The 26,384-nt window shown below is 48.5% G+C and overlaps 8 protein-coding genes across 8 annotated transcripts; 6 read left to right on the top strand and 2 right to left on the bottom strand.

Moving 5' to 3' along the window:
- Window positions 1-338: 338 nt before the first annotated feature.
- SPPG_00370 (anthranilate synthase component I) lies at window positions 339-2,109 on the top strand (the record flags this gene model as incomplete). Its single annotated transcript, XM_016748698.1, has 4 exons — window positions 339-344; window positions 413-584; window positions 621-682; window positions 706-2,109. 4 exons carry the CDS (start codon window positions 339-341, stop codon window positions 2,107-2,109), a joined length of 1,644 nt encoding a protein of 547 aa, XP_016612692.1.
- A 14-nt stretch (window positions 2,110-2,123) lies between these two features.
- On the top strand, window positions 2,124-4,538 carry SPPG_00371 (bifunctional anthranilate synthase/indole-3-glycerol-phosphate synthase; the record flags this gene model as incomplete). The annotated part of the gene is made up of 1 exon (XM_016748699.1): window positions 2,124-4,538. One exon carries the CDS (start codon window positions 2,124-2,126, stop codon window positions 4,536-4,538), a length of 2,415 nt encoding a protein of 804 aa, XP_016612693.1.
- Window positions 4,539-4,557: 19 nt separating this feature from the next.
- SPPG_00372 (cohesin subunit SMC3) lies at window positions 4,558-10,109 on the bottom strand. Its single transcript, XM_016748700.1, has 25 exons — window positions 9,996-10,109; window positions 9,862-9,937; window positions 9,761-9,799; window positions 9,626-9,693; window positions 9,501-9,572; window positions 9,359-9,438; window positions 9,216-9,294; window positions 9,042-9,159; window positions 8,728-8,984; window positions 8,506-8,670; window positions 8,319-8,440; window positions 7,934-8,251; window positions 7,769-7,868; window positions 7,561-7,697; window positions 7,293-7,494; window positions 7,137-7,224; window positions 6,768-7,069; window positions 6,514-6,705; window positions 6,261-6,447; window positions 6,119-6,189; window positions 5,873-6,049; window positions 5,661-5,804; window positions 5,445-5,597; window positions 5,072-5,375; window positions 4,558-4,992 (listed from the first exon to the last, which is right to left on the bottom strand). Exons 1-25 carry the CDS (start codon window positions 10,008-10,010, stop codon window positions 4,811-4,813), a joined length of 3,648 nt encoding a protein of 1,215 aa, XP_016612694.1. The 5' UTR covers window positions 10,011-10,109; the 3' UTR covers window positions 4,558-4,810.
- A 626-nt stretch (window positions 10,110-10,735) lies between these two features.
- SPPG_00373 (uncharacterized protein) lies at window positions 10,736-12,469 on the top strand. Its single transcript, XM_016748701.1, has 3 exons — window positions 10,736-11,350; window positions 11,413-11,518; window positions 11,582-12,469. Exons 1-3 carry the CDS (start codon window positions 10,988-10,990, stop codon window positions 12,064-12,066), a joined length of 954 nt encoding a protein of 317 aa, XP_016612695.1. The 5' UTR covers window positions 10,736-10,987; the 3' UTR covers window positions 12,067-12,469.
- Window positions 12,470-12,601: 132 nt separating this feature from the next.
- SPPG_08836 (uncharacterized protein) lies at window positions 12,602-14,677 on the bottom strand. Its single transcript, XM_016756976.1, has one exon. It carries the CDS (start codon window positions 14,653-14,655, stop codon window positions 12,778-12,780), a length of 1,878 nt encoding a protein of 625 aa, XP_016612696.1. The 5' UTR covers window positions 14,656-14,677; the 3' UTR covers window positions 12,602-12,777.
- Window positions 14,678-15,088: 411 nt separating this feature from the next.
- Window positions 15,089-16,570, top strand: SPPG_00374 (uncharacterized protein). The gene is made up of 2 exons (XM_016748702.1): window positions 15,089-16,206; window positions 16,274-16,570. Exons 1-2 carry the CDS (start codon window positions 15,147-15,149, stop codon window positions 16,429-16,431), a joined length of 1,218 nt encoding a protein of 405 aa, XP_016612697.1. The 5' UTR covers window positions 15,089-15,146; the 3' UTR covers window positions 16,432-16,570.
- A 1,006-nt stretch (window positions 16,571-17,576) lies between these two features.
- SPPG_00375 (uncharacterized protein) lies at window positions 17,577-19,055 on the top strand (the record flags this gene model as incomplete). Its single annotated transcript, XM_016748703.1, has 5 exons — window positions 17,577-17,778; window positions 17,844-17,975; window positions 18,038-18,741; window positions 18,808-18,884; window positions 18,947-19,055. The coding sequence occupies 5 exons, from the start codon at window positions 17,577-17,579 to the stop codon at window positions 19,053-19,055; spliced, it is 1,224 nt and encodes a 407-aa protein (XP_016612698.1).
- Window positions 19,056-19,945: 890 nt separating this feature from the next.
- Window positions 19,946-26,140, top strand: SPPG_00376 (uncharacterized protein; the record flags this gene model as incomplete). Its single annotated transcript, XM_016748704.1, has 9 exons — window positions 19,946-20,418; window positions 20,491-20,836; window positions 20,906-21,382; window positions 21,445-21,564; window positions 21,628-24,867; window positions 24,933-25,105; window positions 25,174-25,597; window positions 25,670-25,931; window positions 26,001-26,140. The coding sequence occupies 9 exons, from the start codon at window positions 19,946-19,948 to the stop codon at window positions 26,138-26,140; spliced, it is 5,655 nt and encodes a 1,884-aa protein (XP_016612699.1).
- Window positions 26,141-26,384: the final 244 nt, after the last annotated feature.

Consider the following 26,384-nt stretch of genomic DNA (forward strand, 5'->3'; position numbering starts at 1 on the left):
TTCAACCCCCAAAGTGCAAGAGCAACATGTCAACATTTGCCAAATTGCCTCTAACTTCTCTACGGTTGGCAAGACCAATTGTCGATTTATGCCGCGACAGACGTCGTCGGGTTACCAGCATTAAGCGAAGAACTCCTGTTGTCGCATCCAGGAAGGACATTGCAAAAGATCTCAGTGCTTTGAACAAAGGCGCTGCTAACGCAAATCTGCTCCATTTCGAACCCGTGTGGGCACGATTTTCTTTACCATGGAATCAACAGTGCATTGCACGCGATCGAACTGTTGCATGCGCCGTATCTATTGCTGCATAAGCTCCTTATACTGTCACATATCCCAAAATGACGGTAAGATGGCCTAGATAGTCTCTTCTCTTTCGCATTCGCATGTTCCACCACTCACATAGTCCTGATAGTCGAAACTGAAGCCCACGCTGGAGGAGATTAAGGGCCTTGTGGCTAGGAAAGCGGGAAACATTATTCCTGTCCATCAAGACATTTCCGCTGATTTAATTACACCTGTTTCCGCGTATCTGAGATTGTCGGAAAGCAGTGATTATTCTTTCTTGTTTGAGTCTGTTTCTGGTGGTGAAAAAATCGGTCGTTATTCGTTTTTGGGCGCAGGTATGAGCGAGATTGCGCCTCATGTTTTGGCTGCGAAGGATGCCAGTGATTCACTCCACTTCGTTTCTATCTAGCCCCTTATAAGGTAATTCGTACCGGCGATAACGAAGCGGTGCAAGGCGATCCACTTATTGTGGTTGAAAACGAACTGAAAAATATCAAGTATGTCCACGTACCTGGAATTCCCGAGTTCACTGGTAAGAGAATTATAGCAGGATGTATACCTAAGAACGACGTTAAGCATTATCTGGTTGCAATAGGTGGTGCCATTGGATACATCGCCTATGATTGCGTGCGATATTTTGAGCCCCGCACTGCAAAGAAACTTCGTGACCCCATTGGTATTCCCGATGCAATTTTGATGTTTTGCGACACGATTGTCGTGTTCGATCATCTCCACCACATAATGAAGGTCGTGAGCCATTTCCGAGTCGATAACACGGAAAGTGAAGCATATCAGATTGAGATGGAATACGCTCGGGTTACTGCCGAGATTCAAAAAGTGGTTCAGTTACTGAATAGCGAACACATACCCCTTCCCAAGCAACCTCCAATCGAACTGAATCAACCAAGCGAATCGAACGTCGGGAAAGAAGGATACGAAAATTTTGTGAAAAAGCTTAAGCACCATATCAACGAAGGTGACATCATTCAAGCAGTACCTTCGCAACGATTGAAGAAGCGGACGTCATTGCACCCTTTCAACGCATACCGGCAGTTGCGCAGTGTTAACCCCTCACCGTATATGTTCTACGTGGATGTAAAAGATTTCCAGATTGTCGGTGCCTCTCCGGAGATGTTGATTAAGGTTGAAAACAATATTGTCTACACGCATCCCATTGCCGGTACTCGTAAGCGCGGAAAAACTCCCGAGGAAGATGATGCTCTTGCCGCAGATCTCCTTGGTGATCTGAAAGAGAGATCGGAACATATTATGCTTGTGGATCTCGGCCGGAACGACGTAAACCGCATTTGCCAACCTAGCACGGTGAAAGTTGATTCGCTTATGCACATTGAACGTTACAGTCATGTTATGCACATTGTCAGCAATGTTTCTGGTAAACTACGACCGGACAAAACTGGTTTCGACGCTTTTCGATCGATTTTCCCAGCTGGTACTGTCAGCGGGGCCCCCAAAGTTAAGGCTATGGAGCTCATATATGAACTCGAGGGTGAAAAGCGTGGCATCTACGCTGGAGCTGTGGGTTACTTTGCCTACTCGGGAAGTATGGACACGGCAATCGCTATCCGGACTATGCTGTTCAAGGATGGTTATGTCTATTTGCAAGCTGGAGCAGGCATTGTATACGATTCGGTCCCTGTGAGCGAATGGGAGGAAACCGTCAACAAGCTGAAATCAAATGTCACGGCTATCGAGAATGCCGAAATGTACTATCACAGTCGTAAAATTCAACAGAAGGAAACCCCTCTTCTGGAGCAAATTCTTATCGAACAAGACAACTTCACTGTGTATCCACACTACCACTGAAAGCGTACATCACAATGACTACATTATTGATTGACAATTACGACAGTTTCACCTGGAACGTATACCAGTATCTCTCGGAGCTGGGTGCAGACGTACAGGTGTACCGTAACGATCAGATCACGTTGGAGCAATGTATTGCCATCAACCCCCGGAATGTGGTAATCTCACCCGGGCCAGGACGACCCGCTGATGCAGGGGTATCAAACGATGTCATTCGACACTTTGCAGGGAAGGTCCCAATACTTGGTGTATGTCTTGGTGAGCAATGTATGTACGAGACATACGGTGGAACGGTGACATATGCTGGTGAAATTGTGCACGGTAAAACTTCGCCTGTTCGACATGATGGTCGCGGTTTGTACGAAACGGTTCCGCAAGGTATCGAGGCCACTCGATATCATTCTCTGGCTGGCGATCCCAAGACGTTGCCGGAGTGTTTAGAAATTACGAGCTGGACGGATAGTGGAATCGTGATGGGCATACGGCACAAGACGTTTGTGATGGAAGGAGTACAATATCACCCTGAAAGTATTGCTAGCGAATGCGGCAAGGTGATGTTTGCGAATTTCCTAAAGTGGGAGGGCGGTACATGGGATCGATTGCGGTTGCGGGAAGATTTGGTGAAGAAGCCTGACGGACATGGAGGACCTGCGGTCAATGGTGCCAGCGATGGAAAGCGAGCGGGCACCGGTGACGGCATTCCACTGGCAAAGGTGTCCAAAATTAATTCGACGAGCACTGCAGGTGGAGGGGTGCATAGGGCAGGAGGCAGCTCTCCCGCGATAAGCGGGAAAGGGATGCAATCGACAACTGCTGCCTCCAAAAGCCCTAGCATCCTTCATACCATTTATGAGCAACGTCTCCGTGACGTGCGTGAAGCGCGATCTCGTCCCGGACAATCGGACTATTATTTGCAGCGGTCCATTGCACTTGGTCTTTCGCCATCGAAGATCGACTTCCCAGCTCGTGTGCTCGCTGCAGCAAACCCGGTGGCGGTGATGGCAGAGATCAAACGTGCATCTCCTTCAAAAGGCAACATTGATATCACAGCCCATGCACCTAGCCAAGCATTGGAATATGCTCGCGGTGGAGCGGCAGTCATTTCCGTGCTAACTGAACCTAAATGGTTCAAAGGTAGCTTGGAAGACATGCGCCTTGTCCGCGCCGCGTTAGAAGGAGTCCCTGACCGTCCTGCCGTACTTCGCAAGGATTTCATTGTGGAACGGTATCAAATTCTGGAAGCGCATTTGTACGGAGCGGACACTTTGCTACTTATTGTCGCGATCTTGGATGATGATAAACTGCGGGACCTGTTGGAGTATTCGCGGCAGTTGGGTATGGAGCCCATGGTTGAGGTTGCAAATTCTGCTGAAATGGAACGTGCGGTAGCCATTGGAGCCAAGGTCATTGGTGTCAACAACCGAGACCTGCATACTTTCAACGTGGACATGAACAGGACGAGCGACCTTGCCACGATGGTACCGCAAGGCACCATCTTAGTTGCATTGAGCGGGATCACGGGACGTGCGGATGTGGAAACATACATGAAAGGTGGTGCTAAGGCGGTTTTGGTAGGAGAAGCGTTGATGAGGGCACCCAGTAAGCGGGACTTTATCCAACAACTCTTGGGTAAGGACGTGGAAGAACAGCCAGCGGTCTCGAACCGAACGATGGTCAAGATCTGTGGGGTAACAAATGTAGAGGATGCGCTGGTGGCCGCCAAAGCAGGCGCCGATTTCATTGGCCTGATTTTTGCAGAGTCAGCACGAAAGGTGACCATTGACCGTGCCAAGGAGATTGTCCAAGCAGTGCGCAGAGAGCTAAAAATTTCCGACGAACCTGCGCCCGCTCTTCCCATCCCATCTCCCGACGCGAGTCCATCTACCTGGCTGAACTTGGCCCTCTCGACGATCCGAAGCCCACGCGCTGGCCCCCTCTTTGTAGGGGTGTTTGCAAATCATTCTGTGAGCTTTATCCAGCAGGCCGTTCGTGACACCAAGATCAACCTTGTACAGTTCCACGGGTCAGAACCCTGCCATTTGGCAGCCCTCCTCCCTACTCCCGTCATCAAAGCTTTCCATGTCCTTCCTAACGAGACGCCGTCGCAAGTGATTGATCGCATTGTGGCTCGTGAAACTGTGGGTACGATTTCGGGTGTTTTGCTGGATACCGGTGTGAAATCTGGCCAGCAGGGGGGAACGGGACAAGTTTTTGATTGGGATGTCGCGGTGCATGTGCAGCGTGAGGGGCGTGTGCCGGTTCTGTTAGCGGGTGGGCTAAAACCTGAAAACGTTGCGGAGGCTGTCAGGAAAGTTAGGCCCTGGTGCGTGGATGTGAGTAGCGGCGTGGAGTTGGATACGAAAAAGGGGTTCAAAGATCATGGAAAGGTTGTGGATTTTATCAAGGCAGTTAGGACGGTGGATACATGAATGAGAGGCGGTTTAACGTGGATTGAGTATCATAATCATTATTGCATTTCGTATCCTTAATTTTGCAGTGAGAGCAACATTCTTTTTGTTTTGCGACCAGATATGTTTTTGCCGAAATGAGTAACATTTGCTTTGGGATCCCCCAACCCTAATCAGCCATAAATAAAAAGAAACCCTTCCGAACACAGTACTATATACATCCCCAACAAACAGCTATTGCAAAAAATAAAACCCAAATTCCTTCCATAGGTTGACGCCAAAAACCCGCGAGTCTACTGAGCACCAGCCGCCGTCTCTTCTACAAACTTTAACGCATCATCCCTAGTAATGCTCTGAATCCTCGAGACCTTATTAACAAACGTTACTCCATAACACTTGTCTGCATAGGCCAAAAGTTCGGGTCGGAAGGTCGTGACAATGAATTGGGCTGATGAAGATAGCTCATTGATCATAGCTTTAAAATAAAAAGTCAGATATTTTCAAATAACAAATCAAAAAAAAGGACAATGTAAAGTCGGCTTTAAAGTCCTTACCGGCAACAGCAGTTCGATACTGCGCATCAAGCGCCGCATCAATCTCATCAAACAAATAAAAGGGTGCCGGATCACATCGCTGAATGGCAAAAATAAGGGCAAGAGCCACCAGAGACTTTTGTCCCCCAGAGAGCTGAGGCATACGAAGTCCTTCGTCGGTGGGCGAATTGAATGAGACAGAGATGGAAATGCCAGTGTATTGGTCAATGATGCTATGGGCACGTCCTGCCTTTGAGGTCGTGGAACTACTGGATTCCTCCTGATCTGAGCCGTTTTCGTCATTATCGTCTTGGGTTTGAGAGCTCTATGTTTAAAAAAGAGGTGAGTCATTGGATGTGATGTTTTGGCTTGTTGCAACCTTTCCAGAGCTTACCCCATCTGCTCTTCTCAACATGATCAATTCCCCCCGTCCGGATGGAACAAGTTTGCTCCACACTTCTTGAAAGTACTTGGCCACTTGCCGGAAGGTCCGCTCGATCGCTTCATCTTTCCGCTGATCCAGATTTTTGATCAAGTCCTCTATAGCCTATTACCCATTCTGGATAAGTAGCACATTCAAATCATGCAAAATACATTGCAAAATACAAACCCCGGCAGATTTGTCTAGCTCTTCCTTTCTGACTTCCAACTGGTCGCGTTGTTTTGCAAAATTTCCGTATTGCTCAAAAGCCTTCTTATTCACGTGAGAGTACTTTTTCAGTGCTTCATTGACTTGATGAAGTTTTTTCAGCAGCTGACATCAGAAAAGAAAATGTGTGAGACAACGTCTTGCCTATTAGCGATCAAGGCTTCGGCACTCACCGTCTTCGTAGGGGCGTTTTGATACTTTTCAAATGCTTCCTCAGGAAGAACGCCAAGATCACGAATATTTTTGATGCATTCTTCCTTGCGTTTCAACAAACTGGCCTTTTTCGAAATATACTTCTCAACCACTATTCTTTGGCGCTCCAACACTCTGCGTTCTTGTTGTTGTTCTGTCTAAGTTGGCCATTGGCTTTTCAGCTCGTTTTTGTCAGTCAAGGTTCTGCATTCGGCCACTATACCTACCCTCGCTGTTTCCAGCGCTTGTGTCTGCTCTTGAAGAGTAACAGTTTGCTCTTCCATCTCGGCTTCGATTTCTGTAACATTGGCGAGCGATTAGGATGCTCCGCGGCCGAAACCAAATCACCGATCGGGCACATGTACAAACCTTCAAGTCGTCGTGCCGCTCGCTCAATAGCCTTTTCAACAGTTGCCAACTCTTGCTGTCGGCTGCGAAGCTGCACTCCGACTTCGCCTTCAAAGCTGGCATTTTCAAGCTGCGCAACTGCATCGTCCCGCTTTCGTCGCAGGTTCGTGTTGAGTTCAATTTCGAGAATGGTTTTCCGTGACTCCAACTGTGAAAGACCAAAACGGTTACCCCGACCTGCAATGTTGCGTCACGCACAGCAAAGTCGACTTACACTGGCCCTCCTTTTCGAAGCTTCCCTTAGTTGCTGCTGAAGCTCCTCCACCGCCGCATTAACCTCATCCAATCGAGCTTGCTCTTGATTTGTCAAGGTCTTTGTGAATGGAGTTTTGAGTTCTGCTTCATACGTTTGTAGTTGAGTTGTGAGGTTTCTGACGCTGCCTTGAAGACTTTGCAAAGAGCTCTCCTGATCGAGGCGTAAACAGATCAGATTACATTCTCTGGACCGTGCCATGGGGAACGCCAAACCTTGCGTGCAATCAGCTCCTCCAAAGTGGACTTTTCCCTCAACTTTGCATTGATCTCATTCATTAGAGGCTCTCGAGAATCCATAGTCTGTTTTCGACGCGCATCCAGCTGGGCAAGCTGATCTCGCGTTCGTGTGATTTCTTGTTCAATTTTTGTTATCTCGTCCCGCAGCCTTGAAGCCGCACGTTCATCTTCAGCATATGTTTCTCGGAATTTTTTAAGCTTCTTGATGTTCTCCAAACGGGCACGACGATGATCCATATAACCCCCAGTGAGCGCACCCTTTCGGTCTGCGCGATCCCCTAAAAAGACACAAGGATTTGGAATGTTAGTACAGGTTGTAATGCTTTTCAAGCGGGTGAGGCTTACCATCCAACGTGACAGAATTCAATCCATGCGACCGTGCATATGCAGATGCAATCTCCAATGATGGGCAAATGATTGCCTTGCCGAAAACCTACAAGCACCATTACACAACTTAAGTGCCACACGAGGACGGGGGGAACAGTTGACGCCATGTCTCACTTGGTCAAAGGCTGGTTTAAATGTCCGATCAAACTGCAATTTTTGCACCATGATAACAGCATCCCTCGCATCTGGATACTGAGGGATCCGAGGCTTCAAACGATTCAACGGCATCAAGGTCAGTCGCCCGCATTTCTCACGATTCAACTGTTCTACGATGCGGCTGGCAGTGTCATCGTTATCGACTACTACGTGGAATAGACTTGGGGTAGAGAAACGTTGCGTCAAACGGAATGTGGCATGAATGCAGTGTACTAACAATACCAACCTTCCTCCCGCGATGACTTCAACAGCGGTCTTGTAACGATCATCGATTTCAAAGAGCTCATACAGAGGGCCATATACTCCTTGCAGATTCAGACGCTCGGTTATTCGTTTCAGCGCTCTAAGCGCTTCTCCGGTGACCTGATAATCGATTAGCCAACAACGGAAGTGAGCGCTGCACATCATTGTGCTGGAGAACATCTGGCAATTACCCTATCCATGCTAGAGTAGAGGATTCTTTCACATCGATCCAGTTCCTCTTTGGCGGTCTGAGCGGAGGCACTGTGCTTGCTCTCATCTCGCCAGAGCTCTCTGTTTGTTATGAAGGATGTCAGCATCCCACCAAAATTTAGGCAAAGTGTAACGCTTCGCCTTACCTTCGTCGTTCATCCAACTGATTGCGTTGTCTGCGAAGCTCTAGAATTTGCTGATCTATGTCAGTTAGCTTCTGCTTACGATCCTCCAAATGTTGTCGTGTTTCCTCAATTCCAGTGTCAATCTCCGCTAAGCGACGTCGTGAAACAACCACTTCCTGCTCAAGCTGCGTCACTTGCTGGCTTTGGCTAGTGATAGTGTCTTGCACATTCTTGATTTCTTTTCGGAGGTAGGCATCCCGTTCCGCTTTCGTGCGAAATTGGGCGTTGCGGCCTTGTTTCGAGTACAATGTGTCTCGTTCAAGTTCCGCCGCTTCATATCTAAAAATCCACGAATTGTTGAGGCCATCGGAGGCTATCATTTCTGGCGTCAAAAATACCGATATACCTTTCCTTCAAAGTGGTTTCAAGTGTTAAAGCTTCATTGAACGACGGGCTGACTTCATCTAACTCTCTTTCCTTCTCAGCAATTTTTTCTCGCAAGGTATGAAGGTCTTGGGTTAACCGTTCCTGCAAGGTCCATAAAGATTAGGATATCGAAAGTAACCTTGCTGTACTAGTTGTCTGTGTCTTACTTTGGCTTGAAGGTTTGTCGATACGTTTTCTTCGCTGTCTTTGATGATCAATTCCAAGTGAGCCTTGGCTTTGATTTGCTCATTCCGATCATCGTCAATTTGCTCTCGCTCAACACTCAGCATATCCACCTTCTTCTTAACGTCGCGTATGGTGCGCTCCATATTCTGTTCCAAACTTTAGACTCGTGATGACTGACCATGACTTGACGCCGACCCGCTTACCGTGACGATCCCTTCCCGGTCATTCGACTGACTTTGCCGTTGATTTAACTCGTCAACCTCATTGCGTCTCGCTTCTTCAAGCTCTTCGAGGTTCTCGTTGACTTCTGATTGCTCACGGCTATAAATGGTATACTCAAGACATCGTCGTTCTCTGTCCTGCTCTTGATATTGTTTGAGTTCTTCCTTTTCCTCCTCCAGTTCGGCCAGCCGTTCTTCAATATAATTAAGGAGCTGATCAATCTTGGAACGCTTCGAGTCTGGCATATGGAAGATCAGCATAAGCCGTTGGTGATCACAGCATACACGTGTCTCACCTGTTTCCTCCATAATTTTCAAACTCTCCACGCGACGTTGTTCATATACCCGCGTTCCCGCAACTTCTTTCAGAAGCTGAAGGCGTTCTGCGTCTTTTGCATTTGTGAGCGCTGTGATCTGTCAAAAGCGAGGTCAAGCTTGGCTTCAGGAGTTATGGTCCGGATTCCCCTTACCCTTCCTTGAGGTACAATGTAATACGGATTGGATCGCGAGAATCCCGCGGTTTCAAACAAACTCATGACTTCTGTTTTCCTGTGAGTGTTCCAGAAGACTTGAGCACACCTGTAAGAAATTATTCTTGGTAGACGCTACTTACGTAACGCTCTTCTTGTCCAGTGCATATTCATCTTTCTTTAAGCCGATTGTACGACGCAAGACTACCTCGTCCTTTCCAGTCTGCGGTAGTGCTCAACTTTAGCAACCATGATGAGCTCCTCAGAAGTACAAATAGCCTATACCGGAAATCGCTGGTCTGTGTTGTCAAAAACGACTTCCACAAACGCAGAGAGTGTAGCAGGCCCAGTTCCTTCCTATGCCGGTAATCAGAGACTGTCCAGAAACCTTTAATAGATTGGGGACTTACATGTAGCAAGGACTGGCGCTCCTCGCGGGTCATGTGGCTATATGCATCGTTCAAAGCAAACCGAATAGCTGCAGTAGCAATGAGTGACAATCAAGAGACTGGACGGCACAATTAAATGAGTCGAGTTTGCCGTACCCCAAAAAAAGTTGCTCTTGCCAGAACCATTGCGTCCGACTATCCAATTTTGCAAAAGGTAAGTGCCCGACCAGTCAATACTTGTCCAGCAGTATACGCACCGACGACATTGAGTTTTGGACTAAAGGGTTCCAGTGCCGTCTGATCCTTGTAGGACTTGAACCCTTGAATTATAATCTGCAAACGAACAAGTTAGAACCGGTTGGACAAATTCTGTAAGTCGGTGGGCTCGCACCTGTTTGATGTGCATGATTGGGCAAACCCAAAAAAGCGCCGCGCTTATGAACACCACCCCCCAAAACAGAGAGCCGACGCTGATCAACAAAAGATTCAAATGGGTCGTTGGTGGGTACGGACAATGAGACTTCCGTCCGACAGAGTTATTGTCCATTAGTCCAAATGCAGTCTAATGGACATTTGCCAAATAAGGCTATATTTGCAAGTCATCCAATGAAACTATATATGGATATATAGTATTATGCCAATAAAGGTGAAATGACAAGGGAGGGAAATGATGCCCCTTTTACGTAGCCCCGCGCGCGTATGTTTGTATCCGCAGCAACACGCTTGCAAGCAGCAGCTACAGATGGACGACTTCTTGAAACTCGTAGGAATAAACAAGTCAAAGGGACTTGAGGGTGTGGCAAAAGATGGCCGCTGGACCGCATCCTTTTGAAAGGCTATATATATTGCTAATAAAAAGATGAAATCTCATTTCAACGACTGTATCTGGCATTCAAAGCAACTGAAGACCAGGAGGAGGACGCCAGGGGGGAAAAACGAATCCTGATGGTTTTGCGCAGTGCGTAAAATGACGGCGAGTTGCACAAAACGAAGAGCAAGACAAAGCTCTTTGTTAAAACGTGGGGGCAGAGCAAAAAACTCAAAAAACGTAACATGCATGTGGCATTTCATCACTTCTACAGTCTTTTTGCTAGAAATGACTCTACCGTTGTTCTTGCTCGTTTGCTGTGCTTGTGTTTTTTCTTTTCCTGCGCTGTAGGTTCGTACAAGTGAAAGTCTTTTGCTCGAAGCATAAGCTCCCCCCCTTCCCCCCTCCTCCCCGCGGGAGAGCTTTTGCCAGAGAGTTTATTTAAAGCGAGGCTCTTTCCTCCCTTCCCCCCCTTATTCAACACATCCCCATCCCATCGCTTCCCCTCCCAGCAACACACACACGTTTCCCTCTGCGCATCGCCCTATTCCCGCCATTTTATAAATCTTTGAATCATGCGATACACCTTTATCTACGCTCTTCTTTTGCTTTGCCTCGTTTTCTCTGTCACTGCGCAGAGGCAGCAGGCCGGAAAGCGATCCAATAATGGAAACAAGCAAAACAATGGCAACAATGGTAATAACGGCAACAACGGCAATACCGGCAGCAACGGTAACAACGGCACCACTGCCAACACTGGCAACCAGGCGGGCGTCGGCGGGGCCACTAGTGGTGGTGACATCAACCGCAATGTGGGGCCTTTCCCGGAAACCCAATTTTGCAAGGACACTGGCCTGACGCCCTCGGATGGTACTCAGATCAGGACAGGCGCCTGTTCGTCGACTCCAATGGGTGCCATCCCCGCCGTCGAAAAGATGGTGCGTTTGCAATGTCGCCAATTTCCATTAGTTTTTTGTAGTCTCACAGAGTGTCTTTAAAGGTGTCGAGCATCATCATTGAGCCCGAGAACGGTGCAAGGATCGACGCCAGCAAGGATTTGACCATTACCACCGACTACCGAAACTTGGACACCGGTTTTTTCTCTGGTAGGCTGCGCAACCAGAAGATTTTAAAAATTCGTGCCATGTATACTTATAACATTTTCACAGACCCGCAAACTCAATACTACATTGTCCCCCAGACTCTGAGCGCCCAAGGCATCATTCAGGGCCACTCCCACATTACAATTCAAGAACTCAAGTCAACGCGATCTGCTCCAGACCCACAAGCTTTTGCCTTTTTCAAAGGTCTCAATGACCGTGCCGCTGATGGTCGCACTCTCTCTGTCACCGTTCCCGGAGGAACATTCAAGACCAATGGCCTCTACCGTATCTGCTCCCTTAGCAGCTCGGATGCCCACCAGCCGGTTATCATGCCTGTGGCGCAGCGTGGCGCCCAGGACGATTGCATTCGTATCAACGTGGAAAACGCTGGTACTGGGAAGCAACAAGGAAACAACCGTGACAACAGAAACCAAGGTGGCAACAATGGGCAAGGAAACAACAATGGCGGAAACAAGAGGCAGGCCAGATCAAACATCTTTGGTCGTCACGCGTTAACCGCGGAGCGTCGCATGGCAAGATTGCACGTCTAGATACGTTCCGTCAACCCAAACGCACTCGCGATTCAGATGTTGACATCAAACGCATGCACCGAACACATTTCATAATCCACTTTGTTGTTCTCTGCTTCGGACCACACATACTATCATCAGATAGAGCTTTTAGTGTCCATCCTCCTTGCTTGTACTTTTTACTTTTGTAGTGGAATTTAGCTTAGTTTGGTTGTTGGTTGGTTTTATTACTTCTTGTTCTTGCTTTATGCTTTAGTCTCCCAAAATGTGCATAGTGTGAATATGTTGCCAAGATCTGTCTCGTAAAAGTTTGTATGCTCAGCAATAATCTGAGCTTTTGATTTAGTTTGCACGGCAGCTATGTCCTGTGTTAATCCTCCCATCCTTTCTGGACCACAACCGAATTATGCTCTGCCAATTGGTCACACTGGGATTTTGCGGCTTGCACAAGAGTTTAAAATAGTAACTACCTTCTTACCACCACTTTTGTTAAAATCTTGAGTTTGTTTGGGTGACATGGGACGCAAATGCAAACACTAGAAAAGAATTTGGAAATCTTGTATTTGTATTTAACTATTATTGTGTGCTTTGTCAAAGACTCTTTGCATGTGAACGTCGTTCCGCTTTGTAGAACAAGCTTAATATAGTGCGGAGCCGATGGGTATTGGCACTAGCACCCGCACCAGGGATTGAACCGGCGACAACCAGTTCGGAAAAGGTAATCTAACTAATCTACGCTACGGCTGGAACACCCCTGCTGAACACTTTTGGTCTACCGTGTCCATCTAACATTGATTGCACGATCATCAGCATGTTGCAGGTGCTCAGCGTGTCCCTGTTCCAGTAGCGCATCGTCCAGGCTTGCTGACAGTTAGGGTTGGTACAACCCAGCAATCCATGGACTTTTTCAATCTTGCCTTCGCGACGGCGCCAAGGTCTTGAATGAGGTCGTGTTTTGAAGCCTTTTTCAAGGAAGTCAGCGGATGAGGCCAAACAGTGAGGGCAGACAGATGAGGTCTTGTACTCGTCGAGAAGGAAGCAGTTGATCCTGTTGCGCTTAAAGAGGGTGCGCCAGCCTTTCGTCTTTGATGAGGTCTGAAATCTCGCAGTTCGACCGGCATCGCTCCAATCTCCCATCACAATGGTAAAGTTCCCAAACTTGTTGTGCATGTTGGATATGAGGTCTGATTCGCTCTTCTGACGGTTTATGAATGCGTGCCATTTCCATCGCGTGTGGGCAGGGTGGGAGTAGAATTCCTTGCGACGATCCGAATCTGCGCGGCGAACAAGAAGGTAGCGAGTAAAGTCCATGAGGTTCATCGTCTTGTGGCTTGGGATACGTGATTCTATGAGGTCAATTCCCGCTTCCTTCTTCATCTGCTGTCGTTCCTTTCGCTGCCGACGGCTGCCTGTCTCCATGGCTCGCTGGTTTGCGGTGTAACGGAACGTTGTACCATTGCTGTCTTGGCAGTAGAGAATATCGCGCTTGTTTGGGTCAATGACGACAATGTTTTCTGCTGCCCGACAAGCAGGTAAGTTTTTCTCCATGTATTGCACTTTAACTTCGTCCTCTAAACTCTTTGCTGACTTTCTCGCTCCCTTTCCATACTTGTCTGCTTCTGGGTGCTTTAGGTATACAGACACCGAGGTTCCATCTGTACTGATCGAGCCTTCAAACTGCATACCGCGGCGAGACCGAAAAGCCTTGTTCCGCAGGTTGCACACGCGCAACCATAAATCGACCTTTTCGACAGTTTCCGCTTCTCGTCGTGTGATGCAAAGGATATGCTGGTACAGGATGACGGTGTCGATGCGAATATGGGACTGCATCAGAGACCGACGAAGAGGTATTGCGCTGAACCGACGGAAGCCATGTCGTTCATACAGCACAGAGAGTTTGCAGTAAGCAGGAAAGAAAGCGAGAGGGTCAACAGCAACCGAATATGCGAGCGGCTGGTCAGAAAGGGGAATGAAGGACCACATCTCTTCTAGAAGCTCACTCTCCTCAGCAGTCAAGTCATCCAGTGACTCGGGCATGACATCAAAAAGAAAAATTGACTTCAAGTAGCGAAGACGAGCAAAGAAAGCTTTCCGCGCATCGCTTTTCAGTGGCAGTCGCCCCCGTCCCTTCACGTTGAGCCGCAGATTGATATACCGGAGCAGCATCTGCATGAAATGCTCTTGAATGTTGACTTTCAGGTTTGTCATCATACTCGCTGTCAGGTAATTGATTGACTGCTGCTCGCCTCGTAGATTTGGGTGAATGAAGCCGACGATTTGGCAGTACCGACGAATGTATGGCAACAAGCATCCGCGTAGTGCCTTCTTTGCTTCCTTTCTTGGATGCCAAGCCTCCCCCTTGTTGAGAAGATAGAGAATCGCTTCGATTGTATCTTCATTTACCGTGGGAAAGGTTGGTGCATATAGGATGTAGAATTTGAGAGCGTGGGAAGCATGGTCAGCGAGTTGATGGATGATGGCGATGTAATCTAGAAGACGCTGCCGGTAGGTCTCATTAGGCAAGAAAGCTTTTGCAAAGGAAGTCTTGTTGCAGGTATGTAAGGTGGGTTTGTCGAGTTTTTCAAGCTTTTGCTTCTTTTTTGGTGGCATTGATGATATCTGTGGGAAAAGATGAAAGCCTGGGAAAATGGGCGACGACAACTTATATAGGATTTTTTGGATCAAACCATAGTTCATGAGTCTAAATCGAGTAAAATTATGATTAAATTGGTTGGAATCTATGTACTAGTGCCAATACCAATCGGCTCCGCACTATGGAAGCTGTCACAAGATTACGTCAGCTTCAATCTCCGCTGTTCGCCACGGTTCATGCTCCGCGTACTAAAAATAACAACAATATTATGACTATCTTTCGCAGAGCCCCACGGCTCTGTCAAACGACTAATAGTTTGGCATACTTATGTGGCTTCAAATTACCGGAAGAACTTCGAAACTTCTGTCCGCAAGAGCCTTCCGAGCTTATTCATTCTAACAGTGGCTGGTCTCTGCTCCATGAGCAACTTTTGATTCTTGTTCTGAGCCCAGCAATATTTAGGGCGAACGTCTGAGTCTGTCTGTCGTTAGTGATCCAAAGAGTCTGCATGATCATGTTCAAGTCATCACCGGAAGAACCCCCCGTAACGCTGAAAGCCGTCCTAAGCGGGCAAACCTGCCCGCCTATTAGTTATACTGACTTTGCGCAGTATATGAATCGAGAGGGGCAGGGACAATACATCGAATTTTATGAGGCTGTTCTTGGGTATGTTCTGCTGTACCGACAGTGGTCGGCCGGACAGATTGAGCGGGAACACCAGGCTCGAGTGGCGGAGAGAGCAAGGAAGGAAAAGGAGAACAGAGAGGCTAGAGAACGGGAACGGGAGAAGGAGAAAGGGAAGGACACGGAGTGTCTCAGCGAAGAAGGCAGATTGTGTGCTTTGACGGAAAGTGACGTGGAGAACGCAAGCGGTGAAAAGCCCAGCTCGTCAAATACGTTGCCAGCGGCTCAAAGTAATATCGCTTTGGAGCAATCAGATTGGGGTACCTATATGAATGTTATTCAAGGTCGACGCTCAACTTCAGCTGGAACCGACCAAACCGCCGTCCGTGGTCCGTTCCCTTCAAAGACCGAGAAGAAAGAGAGCATCAAGCTAGAGAACATGCCGATCGACTCCTTACACGAAGCTCTCGACACAAAAGCTCGACTAATCTTTGACACCTTTTTACGACAAGATAGCCCCAGTGTTGTTCCTATCCCAGAGGAACTCCGGACGTTCCTTCAATCCCACATTTGCGTACCGCCTCCCACGTACCAGCCCCACTCGCCCTCTCTTCTTCACCCAACCTTCAACCACGTTATAACGCAACTATCCCAAACGCACTTTCCAAAATTCCTTCACCAGGCAACACGTTACAATCTCTCATCTGGCGGCATCGCCCGTCGCATCCTCCTCTTTTGTACCTCCGCATTTATCACTGTCGCATCCCTGCTCATTAACATCTATTTGAAGCATTCACCGTATCTGCGGCTGCTCATGGCTATACCGATCTATTTTATGATTATTGGCGTCTGGCAGGCAAAAGCTAAATTTTGTGTCTTGTTTGCAAGACTCGGAAGGAGGGAAGATGCTGGCGGAGACATGTTTAGCTGGATGGCTGATAATTGTGAGTACAGTTTGTCGCTTGGCTTGGTTTGCTGATGAAAAGGCTTTTGACGATGTTTATTTCCCAGTACCCGTCGTCGACCCGGTAGTTCTTCGTATGCAACGGCGAAGAGCTCGCAAGGTGTCCACACTTACACAATTGGCAGCCATTTTATGCTCGGTAATCTTGTTGGTGGCTGTACCATCTCAGATTCATCCAGAGTATCGCTGGGTGTGGAGTCGATGATATGATACCTATCCTCATCCATGTACATAGTTCATGTATTAAGGACAATTGATTTTATAGATGGTTTCCTTTTTAATAGAAGCGTATTATAGGTAAGATGTGAGTAGTAAAAAGGCAAACATGAACCAAATCACATGAGAGCCAAAGTTGAAGATTTAAATGATTGGTTACTGGTTGGAGAAATTCAGACGGTTTATCATCATTGGCATTCCTTTCGCGATATTATGCATGCTCTTGACGTTGAACACAAGCAAGAGGCGATCGTAGAGGGCCTCGAGTATGCTCATCTATTGTGATGTTCAGTTGTTACTCTAATCTCTTCGCAATTAAATGGGTAGGCAGCAAGTATAGGGACCCATAGCTTTGACAGATCCTTGGCCATTTCCAATTCCGAGATACACCCAAACTCCCTAGCACATTTTTGCGTGCTCTCATTATCCGTCATATGCTGACACCCCAAAGTGCCGTGACCTCTGCATAAGACTTTGTTCGAGTGACTGCTCAAATGACAGGTCAAGACTAGGACCAGACCTAAAATTGCATGTTGACATCTGCCCGCTAGCCACAGCTTGGAGACTGGGGACTCTCAGATATTTACATCGTAAATCATGCTAATGCTATGATTTTGACCCATTCCACATTTTCTTTCGATCTGGCTGCAATAACCAGATCATCGACATAGAGCACAAAGGGCCATATGCATTTTGAATTATGATGCGCAACGTGGCAAGAATGGATCGATTCCCTTGAAATCTCACTATCTACTGGTAGGATGACACCGGCCATTGGATACCTTGCATGGTGAAGCGGGCGATTGTTGCGCATGCTGCACAGCCATGGCATGGGCGCTAGAATGAATTTGTCGCTTTGATTGCGCGCAAGTCCCGGCGCAAGAATCGGCCGCCCTTCGCCCATATGGGCGCCGCAAGTCATTCCACACAAGGCTTTCGCGTCGGGCACTGGCCACACACCAGCCACTGCCTATCGTAATTCGGCTCAACTCTTGCTTTGCGAGAGTGTAGATCGTTCATTACGAATTGTATGTCTTTTGTTATTGACTATGCCTGCAAACTTCATACCTGAGGTCAGCACTCCATAGCAAGAATCCTGCGAGCTCCTCGCGACATCACCGCTCAACGTCCAGCATGGGACGTACAAACCCTTTGACCGGGCGACGGTTCATGATTCCTCCAACGAGCCACTTGAGCCCCACAGAAGCTTCTGTATTGAAGAGATGTTTCCCGGTGGAGGACATTGAGATATTTGACGCTGGGTATCGACATAGTTTGAACCAGTATGGTGACAATCATGAGTATGAGGAGTTTGACGGCAGCTTTCTTGGGTTTGGTAAGCGTTTTGCACTGTCTAGGCACGCTGTATTTGATGTTCATGATATCGGTTGGTCTTTTCAGGCCCTCCTATGAGGAAAAAAAGGAAGAGCTCAGACGCAGCAACCGCAGATACCGATGCCTCCCCTGAATTCGTTCCGAAGATAGCAAGGGCTGTGAGCCGGTCTTCTTCTGACTCTATAACCTCAGCCCGTGGTATGGATGGAACATGTTTGAACGTTCATTTTAAAGGCCTGTATTAAATCCTATCGTTAAAGTATCACCACCAAAGTCGTCGAATGAGACGAGCACGCAACCAAACCATCCATCAACAACCCAACTTCCAACGGCGTCAAAATCACACGAGAAAGGTGAACGGCACGGCATTTCGTCATCATCGAGAATATCACCAAAACGCCCATCTGGCAACAAGAGCCAGAGTCCATCTATTTCATTCATCGCATCGCAACATTCGTCGAAAGGACAGACTACCATTGGCTCAAGCACTCCATCCGGTTCCTCCTTATACCCTCAGTCCTCTCGTCATCGTGTACAAGATATCAAGCATTCTTCACCCATTTCACCTAGTCTTCATACAAGCAATGTGGCAAGTCCACCGACCAAGCGGTCATCCAATAACAAAAGCCCTGCAACCTATACATTGCCCGATACTCCACAGTCCAAAGTAACTGATGCCAGCCGATCATCACCTACTCGACTCGGATCTCCCAGCAATAAAAGCCGACTTGCCAAGCAAGCAGAAACGGCTGGAAACCTCCCTGCTAAAGATAAGGGTGATATACCAGAGTTTCTTCGAAAAATGATGCAGCGAACATCGCGACCTACCCTCTCTGCATTTGCGGGTGCAACCCGATATCATGGTAAACCCCGGCTGGCGCACGGAGGCAATCGTATTTCGAAATCGACAACGATCCAGCCGCCAGATTGGTTGACCAAATACAAGGATGGAAAGGTTTCGAGGGTTAGCATTGAATCTACCTTTTGCATGCGACAAGTGGAGCTTCCTGATATTCTCTTTCATATTTAGATTGAGAGATATCGTCAAACTCATGGATTTCCAGATTTACTGCAGATCTGGAAAGAAGCAGGCCAGCTGACAGCAAGGTATGCGTCAGTCAGTGAGCCAAGAGAGCAGTATGGTCCGTTTACGTGTACCTCTATGTCAGGATGGCATCTGTAAATATTAAAAACAACAAACGGCACGCAAAACTCGAGGACGAGCAGCGAAGGAAGTCTTCACCTTTCAGAAAAGCTGGATTCGGGAGTTCAAAGTAAAAACCAACCCTGTAAATAAACAAAGCATGACGCGGACGCGTCCTTTATGAATGGAACCACATCTGATCGAGTCGAACCGAATCCCGGATATTTTCAAAACGAAAGACGCAACAAACCCGACTGACTTTTCCATTTTGTCCTTTTGCCGGCCCATTAGTGGTCTTTTTTGTACAGGCGTCCGCCCATCTTTACTCCCATTCACGCCTCCTTTTTGCAGGGAGGATTAATAGGAGTTTGGTCGTTCACCAAGAATACAAAGGCATTCGCACGCAATTTGATTCGTGCTCCGTCCTCAAGAATCCAACCGTTAGTAACAAGGGACCACTGTTCTCGAACACTACCGTCACTTGCCCACCAACACCATTATCTTTTCCCTTGCAGTGCATCGTTGGACTTTAGGCAGAGATTGAAAGTATACAGACGCTCTGCTCTGGCACTTTGGTAGGTTCATATTCCTGGTGCATTGCGCCCTCTGATTTGAAACGAAAGCTATCCTGGCTGACTGCGGAGTATTTGGCTGCTTTGCAGAATCGAGTTATCGGTGTACAGTTATTTGGAAGTTGCATCTTAGATTAACACGAGGTGGGTGTCGTGGGCGGCTTCTATTCGGTTTTTCCAGCCTGCGTTTTCCAAAAGCTGACAAACCCGACTGCGGTCCTAATAAAGCAGCATCCCTTTAAAGTTTTGCATCGTTGATATTAAGACGTTAAGTCTGCGCGGTAGGTATTTTCGTTCTTTGTAGACGGTGTAGTGCGTAATCCTGCCATTTACTGATCATTTTGGGCCTCTCTTCACCCTGTTATTTTTTCCGCATCACCTTTCCTTGCGCCTTCCGCCTCGCCCAACCCTTTTCCGGACTGTATCCTTTGGACGCATAGCCAGATCACGAGATGACTACGTGGGCGCAAAGAGCATCTGCTCCAAAAAAGCCAGCGCAAGCGGCTCCGACTGTGAATGTAGGGAAGGGTAAAACTGGCGGCGGTGGGAATGTGAAAGCAGGATCTCCCACAACTACAGAAAAGTCTCCTATTGCACCAAGCCCTACCAACACGACACCTACTTCATCCGCCCAGCCTCCACAACCGGCACCTAGCCCGGTTGCTAACGGACCTGCTAATCCCAACACAACATCCGCTCGTCCAAAATCACCCCAAGGCGCCGTCAAAACACCAATGAGCTTTGCAGCTATTTTGGCGAAAGGGAATCTTCCTACACAGAATGCGGCTAGTGCTGGAGGAAATGCCCCACAACAGGCAGCAGCTGAGGGTCAGGTGAACGGTAAGGCCTCCGTCTCAAAAGGTACATCTCACGTCAATGGCAAGCACACTGGGAAAGAAGCGCGACACAAAGACACTCAATCGAGGTTAGTATAAGTTGATTGCCATGATCTACCTTTTTCATATTGACCGATTTCGTACGTTTCCTGCTGCTGCAGACAAAGTGCGAGTGGAAACGGAGAGGCTGTACAATTTAAGGGAGCACTGAAGAATAAGTTGCATAGTGTTAATGCGCCAACGAAGCGGATGTCTTTTGGCTCTTTTGACTCGGAAGAGGCGCCAAATGGTGCACCTGCAACCGCAAATGCCCCTAGGGCAGCATCACCTCAGGATGCTGCGTCACCGGTAACATCGCCGATCGACGCACCTGCACCGGTTGCTCCCTTGGCGGTGAAGGATGCTCCCACAGCCACCGCGGCGTCCAGCGCCGCTACACCAACACCAGCTACTGGCACTCCAGTCTCATCTACGGCTCCGACGACGCTTTCTCATCAACCCAAACCCGTGAGTATCCGCTGAGGCAAAGAACATGTTGTTTCACAGAGCTCATTTATATATCCTCTATGAATATAGGTATCTGCAGTTGCTGCACGTGCTGTTCCCGTTCAACCTACCATTCCGCGCACTATGTCTGCTCCCCCGACGATGAAGCAGGGTGGCAAGGGGCCCGCAGTTGGACAAGTGCAAGGACAACCATCTGGGACCTCGGTAGCTGGGGAAGTTCAGCACACCGTTCCTGTCACTGGTGTCAGTGCACCGGGACCTGGTCAAGTTTCCCCTGTGACCCCAATGCAGCAACACGTCTCACAGCCGCACGTTCATCCCGCACATCCGGCAGGTCACCATGCACAAACTCACGCTCCTCACCACCCGCAGTTCCATCAACCAACGGCACAACACCATCACCCGCAACATCATCATCAGCAGTTGCACCCCGCTACTCATCAGCAGGCGCACACGTATGCACCTAGACATCAACAACATATGAGACCACCTGCCATGCCCAACGCTGCGCCATACGTGAAACAGTACAAGCCACATGGTGTGGCGGTGAGTTTCTTGTCACCGTTACTTTCTTATTTGCCCCCCTGATTGACATTAATTTTGATTAGCCCAATGCTCACGTGGCGGCAATCTCGCAGCCAGGAGTACCGCATCAAATGTTGGGCCCGACCCCAATCTCGGGGCCGAATCCTACAGCCATGTACGCGTATGTCCAAGGAGTCCCACAAGTGAGTAGGCTCGCTGACTTGCTGCCTGCTGCTTGCTAATAATTGTATCATTATGCACACCAGTATTATACGTCGTATTATGACCCACAGATGCCATACACACAATTCACACCCGCATACATGCAGTATCCGCCTCAAATGATACCTCAAGGAGGTATGCCTTCGACACCGACGGGGCAAAGATTTACCGGACCCAATCATGCACCAACTACACCGACAAGCACTCCTGGAAGTGCTCGCAATAGTAAAGCAAGAGTGCCTGTTACCATCAAGCGGCCGGACACCGATGAGCCAGTTCAGCTTCCTCAAGCCACAACAGCATCCTCACCTGCACCACGGACAAGTGCTCCAGCCATTCAGCCAAAGGTTGAAACTCCCAAATCTAAAGTTCGTATTGTGTTGAAGAATCCTGAGACAGGCGAAGAGATCTTGAACATCAAAGGCGAGGAAGCACAGAAGAAGGAGGATGATGTCGTGACAAAGACTGAGAAGAATGAGGATACCCCGGTAGCTGAAACGAAAGAGACACCGCAACCCGAAGCTCCAACTGCCGTCCTGAAGGAGGCAGACGAAGCTCTTCCTACCGCGGAAGCGAAGCCGGTAGCGGAAGTCAAGGTTCCAGTTAAGGTAGATACTAAAGAGGCGAAAAAACCAGAGGTTGTTCAGATACCTAAGCCGGAGACAAAGGAACAACCCAAACCTGTTCCGTCGAAGGAGGTCACGGAGGATGTTTCCGCGGAGCCTGCTAAAGTGACACCGCCAGCTCCGGTACCCACTACGGCTGCTGAGATTTCTACTGAGAAGACAGATTTGGCACCTTCCCAGGAGGCCAAAGTGGCGCAGGCGAAGGAAGACGTAGAAAAGGTGCCGGATTCGAAAAAGGATGTAGAAAAGGTTCCGGAATCCAAAAAGGAGGAAAAGATTGAAGCTCCGAAAGAGGAACAGGTGACACTGAAAGAAGCCGTCTCGGTAGATGAAAGTGCAGTCGCAAAGTCGGAAGTTCCTGAAGCCGCGAAACCAGCAGAACCTGTGGAGCCTGAGCTGGAAGATGGGGAAATTGCGGAGGATGACGGTGCAAAGGAGTCCGCCCCGAAACCTGAAGCACCAGCGATTGATGGCGCGAAACCAATTGCCACATCCGAAGATGTTCCAACGGACGCTAATCTGCGGCGATCTGCCTCACCTCTAATTGATGAGGAGGCTACCAAGCCAGCTGGGTCCAAAGGAGAGCTGCCAAGTAAAATTGACACACGACCAGCCATGAAGCGCTTAGAGTCTTTCGAAGGTGTCAAGTATCCCAGTACCGTCCCATCGCCTTCCCACGAACCTGGGAAGCCCTTCCGGTATCAAAGGGATTTCCTTCTTCAGTTTGCAGAAATTGCCAAAGAAAAGCCGCAGGGCTTGCCGGCGCACTCTGACATTTACGGAGATGATAAGGGGACATCTCCTCGCGGCGATCGTAAAGACTCGAAAGGTCCTGGTCGTCCTCTCAGTATGTCTCGCCAGGGATCTTCCAGTGATGTCCGCATGGGCCCACCAGGTAAAACAAGCGAGGAAAGATGGCAGCAAGCGATGGCATCAAAGCACGGCGGTGTTGGCGTACAAGGTGTTATGAGTGGTGTGGCCCCTCCACCTACTGCACGAATGAGCCGTACAGGTTCTGGCGGCGGTGGACGCATGCCACCCATGATGCGTCAAGGCTCTTTCCGCGACGGCGTACAGTCTGGTAGAGATAGTCGAAGTGGTCGTGGAGGTCGCGATCGTGGACCACCGCGCCATGCGGCTCCTGAGCCACCAGGCGAACCCGTTGAGCCACTCGTCAAGTCTGAGACTGCTTGGGCGCCTATGTCTGTGAAAAAGTCGGCCAAGAAGCCCGCCGATGGGGAGGACAAGGAGAAGGCCGAGGAGGAGCTGATATACAGAAAGACAAAGGGTCTCTTGAATAAGCTGACCATTGAGCGCTTCGATTCCATTTCATCCCAGATTTTGAACATTGGCATGACAAGGGAGAGCATTCTCAAGGGAGTTATTGCCCTTATATTTGAAAAGGCGTTGGATGAGCCCAACTTCGGGTCCATGTATGCTTCCCTTTGTGCTAGACTGTCGAGCGAGCTACCAAAGGTCCAGAGCTGGATTGATATAGATGCGAAAAACAATACCTTCAGAAGAGTATTGTTGAATCGGTGTCAGGAAGAATTCGAAAAAGGTGCTAAATGGAGCGAATCAGAGGAGAAGCTCCTCGAACAGCGGCGGGAAGCCCGTACCAGATTGGAAGCCATGACTGACGAAGAGAAATTGAAGATCGCTGAGGAGGATTACCAACGCGGCAAAACGAAGCGGCGGGTGCTCGGTAACATCAGGTTCATTGGTGAGCTTTTCATACAGAGCCTTATTACCGAGAAAATCATGCACCAGTGCATACAACAACTTCTTAAGAACGTGACGGACCCAGAAGAGGAAGATGTAGAGTCGCTGTGCAAGTTGCTCACTACCATTGGTGCACGCATGGACCACTCCAAGGCTAAGGGTCACTTTGAGGCATACTTTGCGCGTATCGAGGAATTGACCAAGAACGCCAAGTTGTCTGCTCGTATCCGATTCATGCTGCTTGATCTGATAGACCTTCGCAAGGAGGGCTGGAAAGCACGAAACGCGCCCACTGGGCCGAAGACTATTGCTGAAATCCGGGCTGAAGCTGAACGTAAACAAGCGGAGGAAGCACAAAAGATTCAAGAGCGAAACCGAAGCTCAGGGGGAGCCCGGGGATTGCCAACACGGGATCAGCAGTTCCGGGATCGTCGGGGAAGTGGTCGGGGCAGTCAAGACGGACGTACCGGAGGTGTGGCCCAAGTTAGCGGGGACGGATGGGTCACACAGGGATCAACGCGAGGCATGCCTCAGGCATCGCGGCAAGTTGAGACCTTTGCCAACTTTGGTCAGATCAAAAAGGCTGACCGTACGTCGATTACGTTTGGTCCGGGTGGTGGTATGGGCTTTGGACAAGGTGCGAAGGGATGGGGTGCCAAGAAGACCGAGGCGAAAGAGGCTGGAGCGCCCTTGAGCAGATCAAGCAGTGCTGGAGAGGGTGGCCTTGCTGCTCCCAACATGTTCAGCGTGTTGGAGGGTATGGACCGAAAGAAGTCTGTTGATGAGGGACGCAAACCTACTGCGCCTAAAGCGGTGACGCCAAGCAAGGACGAAGAGCAGCCCAAGGAAGAGGAGGTCAAGAGATTGACAAAGGGTCAGGCCAGTGCAAAGCTTGACGGAATCATTGAGGAATGGTTCACCCTTTTGGACGTGAACGTAAGTTCCACTGGGGGCTTTTATCATGGGAACATTTAGAACTAATGTTCCTGTGTAATTTATAGGAGGCTTTTCTGTCCCTAAAGGAATTGGGAGCATATGAGTATCACCCGGACTTTGTGGATACCGTCTTGAACAAGAGTTGGGAGAATAAGCCGGATGTGATCAAAAAGGCTGTGAAACTTTTGCTCAAGCTCCTGGACGAGGGCCTTGTCGCCAATGAGGATTTGAAAGACATGTAAGTGTTTTCACCGATTTGTAGTACCGTATCTTGTGGCAGCCACTGACACGGATTGTGGCCTACAGCCTAGCTCCCCACATCGAGGTCATTGATGATTTGGCAATAGATGTGCCAGACCATTACAAAAATGCTGGTCATCTATTGGGCCGCCTTGTGGCTTCTGATTTCATAAATCTGCAAACCGTCCTTGAGCTATCCGCTCCTCTCCTCTCAATATCATCCATGAAACCCCCCGGCGCGCGGCTGTTGGCTGAGACACTCAAAGATATCAAATCTTTGGATGGCGATAACGCCCTAGTTGATATCGTCACAAAGGACGCTGTCGATCTCAAAGAATGGTGGCCAAAGGAAAAGCGTACTGATGAGATTCTGGCAGATTGGCTGGATGCGAATGGGCTTTTCATTTTGGCCCCGGAGCTTGAAACATTGAAGGGGTTAAAATGGAGATTAGGAAAGGATAATGTGGAATCTGTGGCGGCTTGGTTGAAGGTAAACAAAGCAGTACATTGACCTGCTCATTTGAAATGGTAAATTTAACGAGTGGATGTTTCGTAATTGTAGGAGCCGAGCAATGATAAAGTGCGCGCGTCGCCGGAATTCGTGCGAATCTTGACAATAGGTGTTTTGTCACACATTGCATCGCAAACAGTATTCGCGAACGGCCCCAACAAACCAGTAGAACCCACTCCCGATTCCGTGCAAAAGCAAAAGGAGATGTTGACATCGCTCAAGCCGTTGTTTGATCCATACGTGGATGGGTCTAAGAAAGTGGATGTATTGTTTGCTATTCAAGCGTACTGTGGCAATATTGGATTCCCTACTGGTTGGTTGAAGCTTTATATTGCCAGCAACTCGTTTTTCAAACTTCTAACGATGCCAAAAATCGTTGCAGAACTCTTACCCAACATGTTCCGTCATTTCCGAGAAGTCGGCATTGTAGACAAGAGCGCATTTGAAGCATGGAAACAGGACACATTGCGAGAGCAGAGTACAAAGAAGGAGGCCCTTGCCGCCGTCGGAGACATGTCCTAAAATTGAACGGATCAACACATAAACAAGGGGGGAATCACGTTTTTTGCATATATAATAGTTGGGTTTTGTTTATCTTTCCATTTCTGCCGGATTTCTTTTTCTGCACGGATGGATGGCATCAAGGTGTGCAGAAGGCATCGCATATGGCTGTTTCTTTTTTTCTTTTGTTTTTTGTTTGAGGAGATCTAGTTAATATATCCATTTGGAAAATCGTTTCATCAAATTGTGCTCGTTTCGTTCTACC

Source organism: Spizellomyces punctatus (assembly GCF_000182565.1).
Source record: "Spizellomyces punctatus DAOM BR117 chromosome Unknown supercont1.1, whole genome shotgun sequence".
NCBI classification, from domain to species: domain Eukaryota; kingdom Fungi; phylum Chytridiomycota; class Chytridiomycetes; order Spizellomycetales; family Spizellomycetaceae; genus Spizellomyces; species Spizellomyces punctatus.

Coding starts and splice junctions, on each gene's coding strand:
- SPPG_00372 (XM_016748700.1), bottom strand. Junction 7,869..7,933: donor CAGTTGGATGAACGACGAAG/GTAAGGCGAAGC, acceptor CATAACAAACAG/AGAGCTCTGGCGAGATGAGA. Junction 4,993..5,071: donor GTATCGAACTGCTGTTGCCG/GTAAGGACTTTA, acceptor TTTATTTTAAAG/CTATGATCAATGAGCTATCT.
- SPPG_00373 (XM_016748701.1), top strand. CDS start 10,988: ATGCGATACACCTTTATCTACGCTCTTCTTTTGCTTTGCCTCGTTTTC. Junction 11,351..11,412: donor TCCCCGCCGTCGAAAAGATG/GTGCGTTTGCAA, acceptor GTGTCTTTAAAG/GTGTCGAGCATCATCATTGA. Junction 11,519..11,581: donor GGACACCGGTTTTTTCTCTG/GTAGGCTGCGCA, acceptor ACATTTTCACAG/ACCCGCAAACTCAATACTAC.
- SPPG_08836 (XM_016756976.1), bottom strand. CDS start 14,655: ATGCCACCAAAAAAGAAGCAAAAGCTTGAAAAACTCGACAAACCCACC.
- SPPG_00374 (XM_016748702.1), top strand. CDS start 15,147: ATGATCATGTTCAAGTCATCACCGGAAGAACCCCCCGTAACGCTGAAA. Junction 16,207..16,273: donor TAGCTGGATGGCTGATAATT/GTGAGTACAGTT, acceptor TTTATTTCCCAG/TACCCGTCGTCGACCCGGTA.